The following is a 16,802-nucleotide window of genomic DNA, read 5'->3' as shown; positions in this document are numbered from 1 at the left end:
ACATTACATTTTTTGCCAAATGATTCCTTCAAGAGCCCTTATCCAAGTGGAATTTGATGGGAAAAAAATATAAAAATCACTCATCTCTACCAGCAGATGTCCCTAAAAGTGCAGTCAGTTTTAAAACCTGTGCATTTCAAATCAGTCCTCAGGAACACTTAGCAGTTCACCGTTTCTCTTCATTCCAGCACAAACTGTGCTCAGTCTTCTTGATTGTGTGATTCAGGCTCAGTGGGGTGAGCTAGAACAAATAGGTGGACTTTCTGGGTCTCCAAGGACTGGATTGGCAAATCCTGCCCTAAATTTACAAACAAGGATTTTGTAACAACAAAATGTTGCTTTTTAAGTAACTTTAACATCACTGTGATAAATTTGTTACTCAGCTATTTGTTTAGTATTTAGACAGTCTGTGTCAGAGGTGTTCTGTGCTCTCGTAGCTGGCCTGAAATGTGTTAAAAGATGATGTTGATTTCTTCAACAGATACCATGTTCATCTAATAGTTTCATATTTTGTAGGTGTGCAGTACTATAGTCTCTGATGTCCTGCAAGGTTCATCCTCCAGGCTCTGATGTCTCTTATAACAGTACAGATGTAACTAGGCTATGCTGACCAAAAAGAAAAAAAATCATCATAGTGTCATATTGTAATATGTTGAATAATAGTGAGTTTTTATATAAACTATTGCGTCACAATCTAAAAAAGGATATGTAATAACGACTGCTGATGTACAGCCAAAGCTACTGCTGCTCTGTCCCCCTTTCACTCTGATGCTAATCCTTTATCCTACAGTCTGTCTTGGCAGTCTTTTGATTCACTGGATATAATATGGTTTTAATTCTCTATCTGGACTTTGGGTTGGGAGGTGAGAAGGCAGGGAAATGCGTCACAGTTCAACCCCACCCCAACCAGCCCTTTAAGTGGACTCATATTTCAGTTTCATACTCTGGCAACTGCCTAACTTACAGATTGGTTACATAGCAGTTGCAGGACAATACATAGTCATTACTGAATAAAAAGTAATAAGCCTAATGTGTAAGGGGTTAAGTATTTATATTATAGAATATATTTCAGCCATAGCATTTAAAGCCAATGATCTGTCAAGCTATCATTATAATGGACAAGCTACTTACTGAATACACGGCATCAGAGGTAGAACATTCAACATTCCGAAACTGAAGCATGCATAGATTGATTAAAAAGATATAATCCTTGTGTCTGAACCATTTGTAAACAAAGGATTACACCATCCTCTTTGTAATTACATTAATTACATAATTTTATTAAAGAAGACTGCCGAAGAAAGCAAAGAGCCAAAATAAGTTGTAAAATTATATAGAACTTTACTGAGTCTCACTTTATTAAGTGTTTCAGTGCATCCAAAAATGTGGAATTATTATTAATGAGAATTTATTTTTTTGTCTGTTTACATATGTATGCATGTGTGTAGGGTCATTAGTGGTGACCCACATTCAAGCTAAAAGATCCCAGTTTTGCTTTTATTACAACTTCTGCACCTTTGCAAGTGAAATGTTTACTAGAAATTAGTAATCATTATGGCTCTGATGCTGAAGGACAGGTTTATTTTCTTAAAATGATACTGAAGCATTCTTAAAGCAACGTCTAATAGTTGCTGCGAGCCGCTCCATGATGAGTGTAAATTAAACACATTTCAGGTCATGGATTAGTATGCATAGTTCAAATGAGCCAAAACAAGCAGTTCTATCAAGGCCAATGACGTATACCGTACATCATTAATCCAGATTACACACTGTCCATAATCCTTTAAAAACACTGTTTTTACATAAAATGCTTTTTAAAAAAAAAGAATCTTTAGCCTCCTACTAATTATTCATGTATTAAGTGAATATTTGGTACAAGTAAAGAAGTTGCTTTAAATTATATATATATATATATATATATATATATATATATATATATATATATATATATATATATGCTCTTTTATGAATATGATCAGTTATGCCTTTGACTCTGTGACATTCTGAAAGTAGGTTCAAACTTAAAATTGACGTAAACTAACTCCAAACTGGTGACGAATCTGGTGTGTAGAGATTACTTAATGTGCTGTAAATATGAGAGGGGAAGAACTTTAATCATATAACAGAATGCATGGCTAAATTCTCGCTCTGAGCTGTGGCCGGAGGGCAGCTGATCATGGGGCTTTAGTGCACTATTTGATTACTCTTCTGCCTTCGGTCAAGCACTGCAGTTCCATTATTCACTGTCTGTTTAGGATGTGCTATATTGTGTGCTATGTCCAGACAAATGTCCAGGAGTTTGGAGAGTTTGTTAGAAATTTCAGTCTGAGATATTCTAACTATGTATCCTCACTCTTTTCCCAGTCTTCCTCTTCTTCTGATCTGTCCCTTCACTGTCCATACAAAAGCATTACACTATAAAGGTACTCTGTAAGGATGCTTGATTTTCACATCCAGATGTGGGAAATCAGCTCAAGCAAGGTAATTTATTTAATGATATTTGAGAGGAATTTGTAAAATTATTAGATGTCACCTTTAAACTTTACCTCATTTGACGCTGAGATACCATATTGCAGCATAATCGCCTTAAACAGCCCATATAAAATGTTCATTGGTTTATACCCCATAATCCAGAGAGAACAGTAAATACCTGAATTTCTCTGATGTACCACTTCAGAGTGTTGCTGTATGAGCTGCAAGGCTGATGAAAAAAAGAGGGAGAAGGGGAAAAAACAGGAAATCAGGAAAAGGACAAATTTGTCATCTCATGCCAGAGATTTTGAATCTAAGTATGTTATAATCTGGGAGTTTTGAGACTTGACTGCCCCAGAAAATCTCTTGATGATGTTCTTTCAAAAACACAAATCACCATATTTTAAGTGGACATCTGGGATGATGAAGATTTGTCATATTTTAAAAGCATGTTTTCCCCTGCCTTCAACTCATCCCAGAAAAAAAAGACATCAAAGTGACTCACGGTCAAAACTGTGGCCTCGCTACCAAATGAAGCTGAAAACACTGACAAGAATCGCCTGACGTCTGAAAATTCATGATGAACATTAAACTTAGTTTTCAAATTAATTGTCAGGCAAGTTGAAATATGCACTTTCTAATATTAATGAATGCAGCAACAACACTGCTGACCACTGGACTGCACACCCATCCTGATTCAGCTTCCAGACAAAGTTCAAACATCCATTGAAAAAGTCTACATATGGCCTGAAATTAAATAGTCACATTGCTGTTTTGTATATAAAATACACAGAAAATATATTAAGAATAATGAAAATTTCATAATGACACTATTAATCTGTGTGTTCATTCATTCATTGCTTGATTCATATTTATTGTCAGTCAATCATGACATGGTTCATTTGTCAGATCCACTAGCAATAATGAACATGAAAACTCTTTTATGACAGCAGCTATTTAAAATGTATTTCTGATATTTTAATAATATTCAAGTCAGGATTTCAGCACCAGTTTAAAGTTATATTGTTTTTCTTTTATATGAAATTTGTATGAGTATGTATGGCATATGTATTGTATGTATTGCATGTCTTTTAAATGTTTTTCTAACACTAAATGCCGTAAGCAAATGTACCATGGCCTTCAGCCACTAACAGGAAGAGATGATCACAGAGGCTTATTTTATCTGGAAGCTTACATGGTGTGCTGGGCACAAGAAATGTCCAGTTCCATCATCCACTTCTGCTCATACTTTCTCTGTTTAAGATTAGTGCAGTTTAGCCTCTTTTAAGATACAGTTAGACTTTAGACAGTGTTCTAACAATTGGAGAAATATATTTATCATTTTGACGGACTGAATTTGTGTGCTTTGTGAACGGTAGTCGGTTTAAGTTCCACTCACAGGAAAAAAAAAAAAACAGGCAGACAGCGTTTCATTATGCAATTCATTTTGACTGCTGAGCATTACATCACATTCAGATTATGACAATTACATTTATTGTGTTACATCTATTAACCCTCATAAGTACATCCACAGCATCCACAAAAGCATTGTGCTCTGATGACTAGAAATGGGCTTAGTGTGAAGAGTTATGTAACATTACTGAAGTCTGAAGTGAAAGCTCTTCAGTTAATCGGCTTGGTAACCCCTTCTTGAGGAGTAAGATGGTTCGGGTAAAGTGATCTGTTCCAAATGGTAAATATCATCCAGTGCAACATTTGCTCATTGTTTAGAGTGGTAGGGATCGAGTATCTTTGTGAGAATGCAGGATGCAGGAAGACTTCTTTGTAATCTCTTAGGCCTTATAAAGAACAACAAAATATCCCAGAGAATTTCTTTATTGGGAGTGATACAGTAACCCACTGTTATTTATGAGGCACAGTATGAAGAAAAAAACTCATATCAAAGTCATAAGTCATAATGCACTTGAGGAAGTATAATAGAAAACATTGACAAGCGATGCACATAACATCAGTTCACACAAAGCACATTCATCAGGTGTCACACTAAATCTCTCTCATGCATGCACACACACACACACACACACACACACACACACACACACACACACACACACACACACACACACACACACACACACATATTGTTCAGTTGTGCTTTTCTTTCACAAGCTGAATTTAAGTTGAGCTGCTTTGTATAATTTTGATAATGTCACATAAATGCTGTCATTTGTGCACAGAAAACACATTCATCTATATATAACATACATTATCAATACAGTTCAGCCACTCCTTAAATCACAGCACTGTTAGGTATTTATAATACAGATAATGACACTACTATTAACAAGATAATAATGAATGCAGTCTAGAGAACAGTAACTTACAAATAACCTTTCAGCACAAGATTGCTACACCTTAGGAATAAATTATTACATTTGTAGGTGGTGCTTTTGAAATACAGGAATATATTAATCTCATTGCTTTGCTAATGACTTTAATCTCATGTTCATGTTTTCTGTCAAAAATGTGCCTTTTTAACACCTTTAACAGGTGAGGTCAAGTGAGTGTAGAGTGTAGGGGTTTGAAAAGGTTGATGAAGAGTAGATTTACTTAATATATAAACAGAAAGCTAAATATGTGTAAAATTACATTCGGCTTTTAATAGTTTGTGTAAACAATTAAATCACTGTCTGCTAATGTTTGTGTATTTTACCACTAAAATATATACATTTGCTGCTGTGTTGCTACCATTCATCACAACACAAATAATTAGTTTCATCTCACTCCTTACAGCGAATTATTATTATTATTTTATTTATATTTTATTTCCAATATGTTAAAACCAAAAACTGGGTACAAATATTTGCACAAAATGCCATTTTAAGTGTGTTCTCTGTAGAGGATGTGTTAATTTTAACAAAAACATTTTGCTTTATTGAAACTTTTGCAAATAATAGTATGTTTCAAGCCAAGATACTTCTAATTATACCTTTATAATTATATATATATAATAATACCTTTATAATAACTTTACCACAGCAGATGTACAGTACTGTGTAAGAGTCTTAGGCAGCCAATTCCTGGTAGTAAATGAGTTTTTGCCTGTAACACTCTATGTAACATTAGAATAAATATAGATAAACATAAATACAGCAACATTAAACAAGAATTTATTTTTTGTTTTTAAGTTTTTAATGTTTGGTTAGAAGAACACAGATAGAAAGGTTTGGTTCTTCACATCTCCAGCCATTGCATGGATTTGCTAAATTCTAGCAGCACACGCCTGATTGGATGATGACTGTAAATACTGGGCTCACTCCCACACTCCCACATACATCAAATCACAGTGTGTTCTTTGTATGTTTATTCATATTAAGTATTTATTCTAATGTTATTATTTTTTTATTAAATTGCTCTATATATAATTGTCTTACATACCTAAGACTTTTGCACAGCACTGTATTTTCCCATGTCCTTTTTACATATGTGACTGGTTTAAGAGATGGACAGTGGGAGCATGTGCAGGAGGGAGAGAGACGTGCAGGGCGGGCATTATATCTAATTGCAGTATGTCTTGTGCGTAATCTCCTCCTGTCTGTTAGTCTTAAGCACTGGGGGAATGTGTTATCATGAAAAGCACTGTTGTTTCTGGGATTATAAAATGTTGCTTGTCTAATTCTGTCTCAGGCTTAGCATGGACATCATCTCATGGCAAGTGAGATTTACATGCTGGAGGATAACTCTATGGTAGAAAATAAATACTTTTTAGATGTATCTAGCACGAATGTTAAAATATTACTTTACCCAAAAATGAACCAAACTATACATGTAAATATATTGTGCTTCATCAAGGCAGAAAAAAATCATTTTGCACTGTGACCTTAATAATCCCTGCATTATGCTGCCAAAATTGAAACAGCAGTTCTGATATTTCACAACTGCTATAGTTATGAAATATCAGATGTAAGCACTTATGAAATATCAGCACAGCTTCTACTCATAACTCGTGTGTAATACTCATGTGCTGTTATTTAATCACAACATGGAAGTGGCGTAACCTGTATTATGTGACTGAACAAAGTGCTCCTGCAGTGAGGCCTATTACAATGACTTAAATGACACAATCAGTCAAAAGTAGGACTACACGCACCATGTTGGAAATATATAAGCTATTACTCTTTCTTGCTGGCTACACGAGACCAAATTATCCTGGACAGAAACAATATCCTATGAGATAGAAAAACACCATGAGTGAAATGAGCCAATAATATTATGAAGATGGTATGAGCTTGAGCATGTATCATACCTGGCAGAAATGACCAGAACATTATACATGATTACTGTATGCTTGGTTTATTTGGACTTGTTCTCAATGGAAGGTGTCGCAATTTTTTGTCCAGTGAGCAGCTGCCAGATTCCTCCTCTGTAGTTTTCATTTCCCAGAGCGTAAACAAAGACATTGAAGATGGGTGAGGTTTTAGCCACAATAGGAGCAATCTAGAAAAACAGCAGACAAAAAAACAGAAATGTATAAAGACATTACACTTTCTGTGTAAATACACAGTTTACATAGCTGCTATAGTAGCTATGTTTTCTTTCTATTTTTTTTTTGGCACAAATAACAGAATAGTCTGAATTCTATAAATACACCACATAATGTCACTACTATTCAATTATATTATTATTTGATATTCAATACCAATTCCTGAGCCATATTCTTTTACAATGCCTTCTTTTAGATGATAAGAACAATAACAATAATAATTATTTAGACTTTGACAACAAATAACGTAAACTATATTGTAACAGCGGCGCATGTTCAGGGATGTTCTGGGATATATTAGGTGGTAAGTGTATTATAGTATATTTACTGGATGTGGGAGAAATACGCAGGCGTGAAGACCTGAATGACTTTGACAAGAGTCAAATTGTCTGGGTTCTTTTGTGACTTCCCGGATGAATCATCGATGCACTCTTGATTGACGCTTTCTCTTCCCACTCCTGGAAAGCTTCACCACTCTTCCAAGTTTTCTCTTTGCAACCTGGTATCATGTGCTCATTTTGAGACCTTCAAGCCTGCTTCATATCATCAGACAGGTTCTATTTAATTCATGGTTGGATTCAACAGGTCTGACAATAATCATGCCTGGGTGTGGCTAGTAGCACTGAATCCAATAATCAGTTGAATTTGGTTAACTAACTGATTAACTAACTGATTTAGTAGCTAAGTGGGCAACTACTTTTTCACATAGGGCCAGGTAGGGCTGAACAGCATTTTTCATTTACATCATTTACAAACCACATTTTACGTTTATTCAGTTACCTTTGTCAACTAGTAAAAGTAGCTTGATTAAAAAAGTGTGATAAAAAACTGAAGTAATTGGGAAGGGGCAAATACTCTTTCACAGCACTATGTATATAGTAAAAAGAATTTAGTAATAAAAATAATACCAAGAACTTAAGATTATACTATGAGGAGCATAGAATACGTTTCTTTCTTTCTTTCTTACTTTCTTTCTTTCTTATTTATTTTTCAGTATTTGTGCTTGTAATTGTTTAGTAGATTGTAATAGATTGTTAGTAACATACATATTAGCCAAATTACCAGTTTAGATTTTGAAACAACCATTCTTATTGAGTAACTGATGCTGATAAGACTGACTATTTAGTTACTGATATTTGGTACTGAATGACATAAATTTTTCAGTATTCTGTAATAATAATTTGGTTGAGACCATAAAAGTATGGAATTTAAAGCCCTAGATATCACTGCTAAAAAAGTGCAAATGACATATCATCTTGTTACCATTTTCAATTTAGGAGACAGGAGGTTGGCGTTCTGCACAGTAGCATAGAAGGCTAGGATTCCATAAGGGCCCCAGCAAAACAGCAGGGTCTTCAGGGGAGTGCTACAGTTGAACTGCACACAGAGAGCAGGCAAAGTCAGTTTAGTCATGGGGGTTATATCCTAGTCACATGCTGGGGATGTAAGTCAGATGCAGACATGTTATTAGATACACATACTTCCATTATATTATCTAAAACATAGAATAAAGGACAGGATAAAACACAAAGAGGATTCTTGGGACTAGCTTTCCAGACAGATTAAGACTAGCCATGGAATAAATTAGACTTTGAATAGTAGCTTTCTGTTGAAAATCCTGTTTAGCATAACATTCAGCCTAATCTGTCCAGCAACTTGACCCTTGTGGATAATGCATATATATGTAGTGTAATTCTGTTACCTGCATACTGTTTATCTAATGTTATAAACTGTTTATTTGTGCAGATTTTATATATATCAAATGTATATGAGAAGTGGGGCATTGTACCAGTTCTCTAAATTCATTAATCCTTTTCAATCCTAAATTCATTAATACATGTGTCAGGTCTGCAGCTACCTGTGACCTAATTTCACTTCCTTGCTACTCTGTCTATTTTTTCCACAGAAATGAAAAACATAAAAAAAGAAATCAAAATAAATATATAACAAAAATATTTTATTATTTTTTAATAAAAGAAGCCAGTTTGTCCAACAATATAGAGAGAATACATAGAGATAAAAGTGCTGGGAGGGGCGCCAACTGTCTGAGATATATATGAACATTTAGCTCCCATGTAAGTCACCAATGAATACATTGCTTATTACAACATCTTGTATCATTTTATATAATATATATTTTATATAATAATTTATTTATTATTATTTATATTATATATTATCTAGAATTTAGCAAAAACTAATTAGTAACATTAATGCACATGTTATGATGTAAACTGAACATGCTCTATTATTGGTTTTAGTGCAGAGTTGTATCATACTGACCCAAAGTATTAATTGTTTTCTGGTGATTTGGGGGAAAATTGTCAAAAGCAAAACTTTTAAAATAACATAAATATTGTGAAGTCTTTTATTCTCGTGTTCTGTGAAGCCTCTATGTTCTCATAGGGATTGCATTGCACATGTAATGCACATTACATTTTGCAAACAAATTGTGATATATAGCATTTAGATCAAATCACACCAGTCTCTGTGGCACACTGAGGTGAGATTTCTTTCTGTGTGCATAAGGCCATGAAAGGCTTTGGTCCAAGCTAAGTAACACATCAGTCCTCTTTTTTATATTACAGGAGTGAGAACTAACACATCTGCAATACCACATAAACATGTTTCAGCAGTATACAGCATAGCTACTTGTACTCATCAGTGACCAGTTAATTACAACAAAACAAAACTCTCAAGGTTTTTTTTTCTGGGCCCATATTTACAATATCAATAATATTTACCACTAGAGAGCCTTGTGGTTGCTTACTGAGCCATAACTTGGTAGGGCTTCTTCCTTGTGTGTGATTTTGTTTTAGAGTTACATAATAGCTTTGCTCTGATGAAGAGTTCACTGTTTACAATGTGGAGAAGCCTTTGTGCTCCTAGGCACAAGGGCTCTTAGCTCAAGCACCATAAATAATGGGTTTATGCAACACATGAGGGGAAACTTATACTAACTGGGCCCTCTAGATGCCAGCCTCAATGTCAAATGTTCAAAGTGTATATTAAAACTTCACTACTTACCCTTTCCTGGCCTGTCTTCTTGAATTTCTTGTCAATGGATTTGTAGCAGGACATCACAATAAACACTTGAATTCCCATATTACAGATGGCCATTGGAATCACATAAGAGACGTAGTTCCTAAGTGAAAGGACACAAATGTAAACTGATACCACATGACATTATAAGCTACTGATATCACAGTGCAAATGTGAGTCATATTGTGTCTATCTGGCTCTTAATTTCCGGAGTGGATATTGATAATATCAATGAATAAGAACTTCCCTTGACACATTTCATGATAACAGGCTACACTGTGAGAATTAAAATGCTTATAGCACTAATATTTACATTGTATCTAAATGATCAATGTAGCTGGTATTCTGCTGTACATTGTATGATCTCAAAACACAAGAAACTTGTAATAAACAAAAAGCTTAGGAGTATGACTAGATAGATATAGATTCAATCCAATATTATTATTATTATTATTGTTGTTATTGCTGCTGCAGCAGCTGGTAATTGCATTCATTATTTAGCTCCACAGTTGAACATATCAAAGATAATCATCATCATCGTCACTTTACAATATACCTGCTTCTAGGTCAATGTGATAGCTGTTTTTATATTGTACTGCAAGCAGTCCCAGGCCCAATTAAGTCTACCTACCTTCTACCAGTGCTCATTACCATTATTATTGAATATACCCATATGCAAGTTTAAAACTACTAACTGGAAGCTTTCTGTCACTGCAGATTTGTCAATCATCATGCTCCATCATTAGAACCACCATCAGACTACTACTAAATAGATAGTATTTGTCATTGTGGATTACATAGTCAACAATGGGTTCAAAACATGGTGTCATAAACCTACGTTTTAGCGCAGGCGTGGGCACCTGTGGGTTAGTGTTCAGCACTGGTTGTTTATATTTGTGTGTGTCATACCTGTCTCCTTTGCTTATGTCTAGAGTACAGCAGGTTCTCAGTGGCTCATAATCATACTCTCCCCAGCCAATCAAAGGCATCGCTGCCCAGAAAGCAGTAAAGAGCCAGATGAAGACAGCCAGGGAGATGACACGACTCCACTGGAGCTTTGTTCCTTAATAATAAAAACAACAGGGTCACACACTCTTCCCATTTATGCAGCATTCACTTCTTTCATTATATTCACCCTTAACTTTCATTATACATTTGAGATCATTAAAAATTTCCACCAAAACCTAAGGTTCATTGTCGATGGACGGTGTACGTTGCCATCAAGCAATTTAAATGACTGAAACTGTAACTTATTTCAGATTATTTTTATGCACAAATTTATGCACTTGACATACAAATTACTTTAATATGTTCGTCTGATTGCAGATCAGATGATTTCAAACACTACCACAATAAACACTAACAGACAATAATGTTATTTTCTCTGAGCTCTCTCTCTCTCTCTCTCTCTCTCTCTCTCTCTCTCTCTATATATATATATATATATATATATATATATATATAATCTGTATATGAACTGTTATATATGTAATATATAAACTGTTTTGCAGTTTACTTTATTGGTGAATGCACTGTATATTGTAGTGTATTGTATTGTATTGCATGGCACAGTGCTCAACTCTGGTCCTTTTTTCTGGGTATCTACACTGACTTTTGTATCTAGCAGTATCTGAGCTCAGGACTGTCTTTTTCTCTAACCTATTGGTAACTAGCAAAGATACTTTCTCTAGACAGACAAAGCACTTCTTGTAATTCACTCTGGATAAGAGCATCTGCTAAATGCTGTAAATGTTAATGTGCATTTTGAATGCTGTCTGTTGGTAAACTCAGGGCTAGTCATTGGTCAACCATGATTATTTTTTGAATAGTCCTAATTAGGATTTATAACTCTGTACTGGCAACAAATTCAAAATAGCAGCAATTCCCGGAGCCTCTTGTGAAAGCTTGGATGAATGAGCCTGAGGATAAGCCTTTGTGGCCATGTCAAGCAAAAGGCCATTGAATAGGGCTTGTGGCAGATGGAGTTTTTAACTCTGTGTTTGCCAAGCTGTAGAAAAGCCCGTCACATAATAGCCTTAAATCCATTAATGTGCAAGAGAGTGCGCCAGATTTATTTTTTCTTGCTCCTTACTGGTGCAGTACTGGTGGTATCTGTCCCAAGCAATAGCTGCAATGAAGTGGATGCTGGAAAGAGCAGTTAGGAATCCATGAAAGCCGTGGGTTTGGCACCCTTCTGATCCATAGGGCCAGTATCTGCAAGTTTTCACAAAACATAGAGAAAAGTTTGTCTGACAGACATTTGTCATTATTCACTACAACACATGCAGGCTATGCGAAAGCCTAAACAGACAACTTTGCATTGTGTCAGTGTTTGTAAACGGAGCTTCTGAAAGCAATATCTCCCAGCCTTCCCATCCACAGCATCTGCTTCTAATCACAACTAAATCACATGGGCGCCGGGGAATAAACCCCGCGCACACTCTCTCCTTTCAAAGCACATCTGACCACGCTGATTCAATCACTATATCCAACGCGTAAAAGACACCAAGCAGGTCATCCATTTTGCAATTGGTTTTTAATGCGTTGTCTCTGCATTTCTAATATCGTATGGGAGACACGAAGGTCTCCAGATCAGAAGAGCTCACCTCAGAAAGCTGGAGAATGCGGCTATAGTGGCATTCAGACAAATCCCCATGTCTGCCAGAGCCAAAGCGAACACAAGGAAATTACTCGGAGTCCGTAAGTCTCGTATTTTAAGGAAGGCAACAACTGTGACGGCATTCAGGATGAATCCGAGGAAACCTTAGGAAGGAAGACATCAGAGAAAGAGGAATATTAAGCGCGCCTTCTGAAGAGCGCACAGCGGAATAGTTACACAAGATTTCAGTTTTAAGGTCACGAGCACATAATAAATTAAATGAGCGCGTTATTTCTCCAGCGCTAAGCCCATTAGACCCGGTCCAGACGCAGTGTATCCCATGCTCTGCTATTTCGCTGCAGTAATGCTGCGCTGGACTGGCACCATAAGCAATGTTTTCTTACCCTCCACGAGTAAACAGGATCCCAGTGAAAACACATCGAGCTCAGAGAATCCCTCGGGCAGCGGATAAGAAGTCACCATTTTGAAAATATCTGACCTAAAACTGGGTGATCACACCTCAAGCTTCACCGTCCGGTCGCTCGATAGCCTGTGCCTCAGGGGTGACCAAAAGAAGCCTACTTTTAAAGGGCCATTTCACGAGAAAAAAGCAGGGACGTCATTATGTAAAGCCCTCTCCCTGCCTCAATCCGCAGAGGAATTTCTTAATGAACCTAACAGCATCAGCCATTGCCCCGCTAATACGTATTTGCACAATGCGAGCGTAAAGCGCTCATTCAGTTACACAACAAGCCTTTGTGTCGTCCGTGGTTTTGATGGGGATGAGAAGCAGCCCAGCCTACAAAAAAAAAACATTCTTTTTTTGTTTCTTTTTCGCCTGACAGGCCTCTACACAACAGGTGGAGTGTTTTTCGCACACTCCTCTCAGCGCCGTGTCTTACATAGGTCCATACAAGCTCTGCGATAACTCACTGATAGCTTCACACAGCACAGATCAGGGGTAGGTGTTGTGTAAGAGCAGCTAAAGGGTTAATGATAAACTGCAGGTCGATAGACCTTGTGTACCATATGCCCTAGAAACACACACGCACACACACGGTGACTGATATGCAGACTAGACAGATTGTTTCGTAGGTCATTCAAGGTTCCTCCTGAAATCAACTCGAATCTGTATAATCTTCTCAGTGAAAAAGTTAAAAAGTGCCTCAGTAAACTGGAGTTGTAACCAGTTCTGGGCCAGGTGATTTTTTAAAACACATAAATGGAAGTGCATGAAGCAATGTTTTGGTGCTCAGTGCTTGTTTTATTGAAATTATGTGAAATGCATTCTAAATGGACTTTATGTGACTGTATACTTCAGCTAATCTACTCATATTACAAGACTGTGATCCATTTATCACTTCACTGCTGAAGAAATGGCAAAATCAGGTGACACTGCAAATTAGCTTAGGACCCTATAATCAAACTTAGTCAATACAAATTATATCGTTTGAGCACAGCAGCTGTCCCTGACATTGTGTGGAAATGTCATAATGTTTTGCAGTTTCCTGTTAAGCTACCCTTTTGGAGATACTTATTTTTTCTTTATATGGTGACAAAATACAAACAATTGAATAATATGTCAATTCAATTAAATTGCATTTGCATAGAACAACTTACAATACACACTGCCACAAAGCAGCTTTTTAGAAATCCAGGCTGTAATGAGCAAGACCAGGTGGACACTGACGAAGAGAACTTTCTAAAAGAAAAAAAACAGGAACCGTGATTCTGGCCAAGTAGTGGAATTCTAACAGTAACAGTGCATGTTTACAGACCAGACGAATTTTGTTGTAATGTTTGCTTACCTGACTGAAACTTCGTTCTATCTGAGAAGATGATTGAGTGGCTTGATGGAAAGAAATATTGCCATTTGTGTGACTAGTAGATACCATGAACATTATGAATGTGCCTTATGAGATTTATGTCGGCCAAAATGCAATCCAGAAATTCTTGCTCTGTAATTTGTGCTCTGTTCTCACACTTTGCTCTACGTCCATTACAAATGATCAGTTGTTATCAAAAGCCTGTTTCACTAGGCAGAGTCTGAGTTCCTGCAGCAGTTGAATCTGTTACTGGTATCATAGAAACAGTTCTATCATGTGGTCATTTTTAAATGGCCAGTGGCAAGATGGACAATGGCCTCTCTCTCTCTCTCTCTCTCTCTCTCTCTCTCTCTCTCTCTCTCTCTTTCTTTCTTTCACCACAACTTCCATCTTCTACTCTTATTAGTATTTCTGTAATGCATAACTGCATGATTGATGTTTTGTACAATATTGTTTAGATGTTGGTGCCATTATGCCTTAATTCCCTTACAGTTGTACATAACACATAATACATTTACATTTTATCCTAGGATCATGGCCAAAACACCAAAGCAGAATTTGGCTTATTTTTTGAAGAGATTTTGTGTCCTGTTCTGAGATCTCCTTTGTGCCTGAAGGGCCCATAAAAGAGAACCATGCTAAAGACTTTAAAAGAATGCAGGGTTTGTACAATAAGGATTTAACACGAAGCAATAGGATTTGAATGAATTCATTAGTGTCCATTGTTGTGCTTTAATTTAATAAAATTAAGTGCAATCAAATGATCATTTTTTACTTGATTGATATTGTTTTCACACTTTAATTCTTCATGTGCATAGTTGAGGAAATACTCTACAACATAAAGTGAGTTAAATAGCTTTGGGTTTGTTGAGGAGACTGAGTGGCACACATTTTAAATGTAAGGTTTAGGCTTCAGCAAACAAAGTACTATAGAATTTCACGCGGATTTTCACAGTCTATGGCATTCTTTACAGATTAAGACTTCACAATGAAACCATATGTACGTTTTTTTGCCCTGTAGCCACTGTCAGCCCCTTCTTTTCCAAAAACAGAAAGAACTTGATTTCCTATTATGATAGAAGAAAGAAGTGGAAGATCAACTATGTTAATATTTCAATTAATACCCAACTTTCTGGACATAAGTACCAATTCACTAACCTCAAGAAACATTATTGACACATGCATTACTTTGTTCTCACAATCTGCCAAGACATAACAAAGCTTACTTACTGATTTACAGAGGAATACGCAAGAACATCTGAGCTTTTGCAGTGAAAGGTTTCATTTTCTAACTTTCAATTCTATTAATGTAAAGAGAACAACAACTTTATCAAAATGCTGTGGTTGTGGTATCATGTAATGCCTCTTTTTCAGGGCTGAGCTGACACAATGAACATATATGTGAACCCCAAGTTATGCACATTTGCTTAAGTTATAATGTTCTTAAATCTATTTTTAGACCTTGGTACTTGTTTCAGTCTAGTCTGAATACTGCCAAGCTCCACTGTGCAGTATTTATAAACCAAATAACGACAGGGATTTCAGAAGTATTATAAGAATTCTGGGATCAATTCCAATAGTGAGGACTGGAGTTTACAGATGCTGACAATGCAATGTTTGAATTTAAGTCTATAAATCTAAGTGTTTAGATCCTTAACACTTAGTTGAGATATCTCTGAGAAATAACACTAGACCCACTCACATTTATTACATGAACTCACTCAAATGTAAATGAACTATGAGTCTCCTTTTTTCTTAAACTAGACAATCTTACATGTTTATAATGTTCTGTTGTGGATTAATAGGCTCACTATTAATGTCTTTACCGTTTGTTCACTGTTCTGAATTTAGGAAAAATATGAAAAAATGCCCATTGCAAATGAACTTCATATTCCACTAACTGTTAAAACCTACTCCATAGTGAGACAGGTGGTAAAAACGGAATGCTTTGTATTTGACACAAACTTGCTTGTGCTTGTTTTGTGAGTAAACAGTAGATTTCTGCATTTTTATTATTTGTAACAGACAAATATGGGTATCTTTCATAAAATAAAGTTTGAAAGTTAGCAGCATAAACAACTCGCAACTGAGACAAAAAACATCACAATCCTCTTTCATTCTCTTCTATTTACCCAGTTGATGGACTTGTGTTACACTGATGACAACATCTCTAGCGCTCTGTGAGTAGTCTCAAATAAGGTTTATCATTTTATCTGGCCAAAAGGATCCAAACAGAGAATAAAGGTACCTAACAAACTTCTCATAGATGCCGGATACACTAAGAAGTTATTTTATTTCCTATTTTGTACTTGTAGTTTGTTATCTTGAAAAGATATTTTTACTTAAGTCATTATTTCAC

At 36.0% G+C, this 16,802-nt stretch overlaps 1 protein-coding gene across 1 annotated transcript; it reads right to left on the bottom strand.

Annotated features, from left to right (window-relative positions):
• Positions 1-3,900: 3,900 nt before the first annotated feature.
• On the bottom strand, positions 3,901-13,487 carry rgra (retinal G protein coupled receptor a). Its single transcript, XM_017723252.2, has 7 exons — positions 13,022-13,487; positions 12,625-12,781; positions 12,111-12,232; positions 10,928-11,081; positions 10,004-10,121; positions 8,240-8,353; positions 3,901-6,930 (listed from the first exon to the last, which is right to left on the bottom strand). Exons 1-7 carry the CDS (start codon positions 13,098-13,100, stop codon positions 6,787-6,789), a joined length of 888 nt encoding a protein of 295 aa, XP_017578741.1. The 5' UTR covers positions 13,101-13,487; the 3' UTR covers positions 3,901-6,786.
• Between the last annotated feature and the right edge of the window lie 3,315 nt (positions 13,488-16,802).

Source organism: Pygocentrus nattereri, chromosome 5 (assembly GCF_015220715.1).
Source record: "Pygocentrus nattereri isolate fPygNat1 chromosome 5, fPygNat1.pri, whole genome shotgun sequence".
NCBI classification, from domain to species: Eukaryota; Metazoa; Chordata; class Actinopteri; order Characiformes; family Serrasalmidae; genus Pygocentrus; species Pygocentrus nattereri.
The sequence above is the reverse complement of the archived record's forward strand: the minus strand, read 5'-3'. Positions and strand labels throughout refer to the sequence as shown.

Excerpts from the sequence above, each read along its gene's own strand:
- rgra (XM_017723252.2), bottom strand. The coding sequence starts at position 13,100 with ATGGTGACTTCTTATCCGCTGCCCGAGGGATTCTCTGAGCTCGATGTG. Across the intron at positions 12,233-12,624 it reads GCATTCTCCAGCTTTCTGAG|ATACTGGCCCTATGGATCAG; the intron begins GTGAGCTCTTCT and ends GAAAACTTGCAG. Across the intron at positions 10,122-10,927 it reads GACATAAGCAAAGGAGACAG|GAACTACGTCTCTTATGTGA; the intron begins GTATGACACACA and ends CCTTTCACTTAG.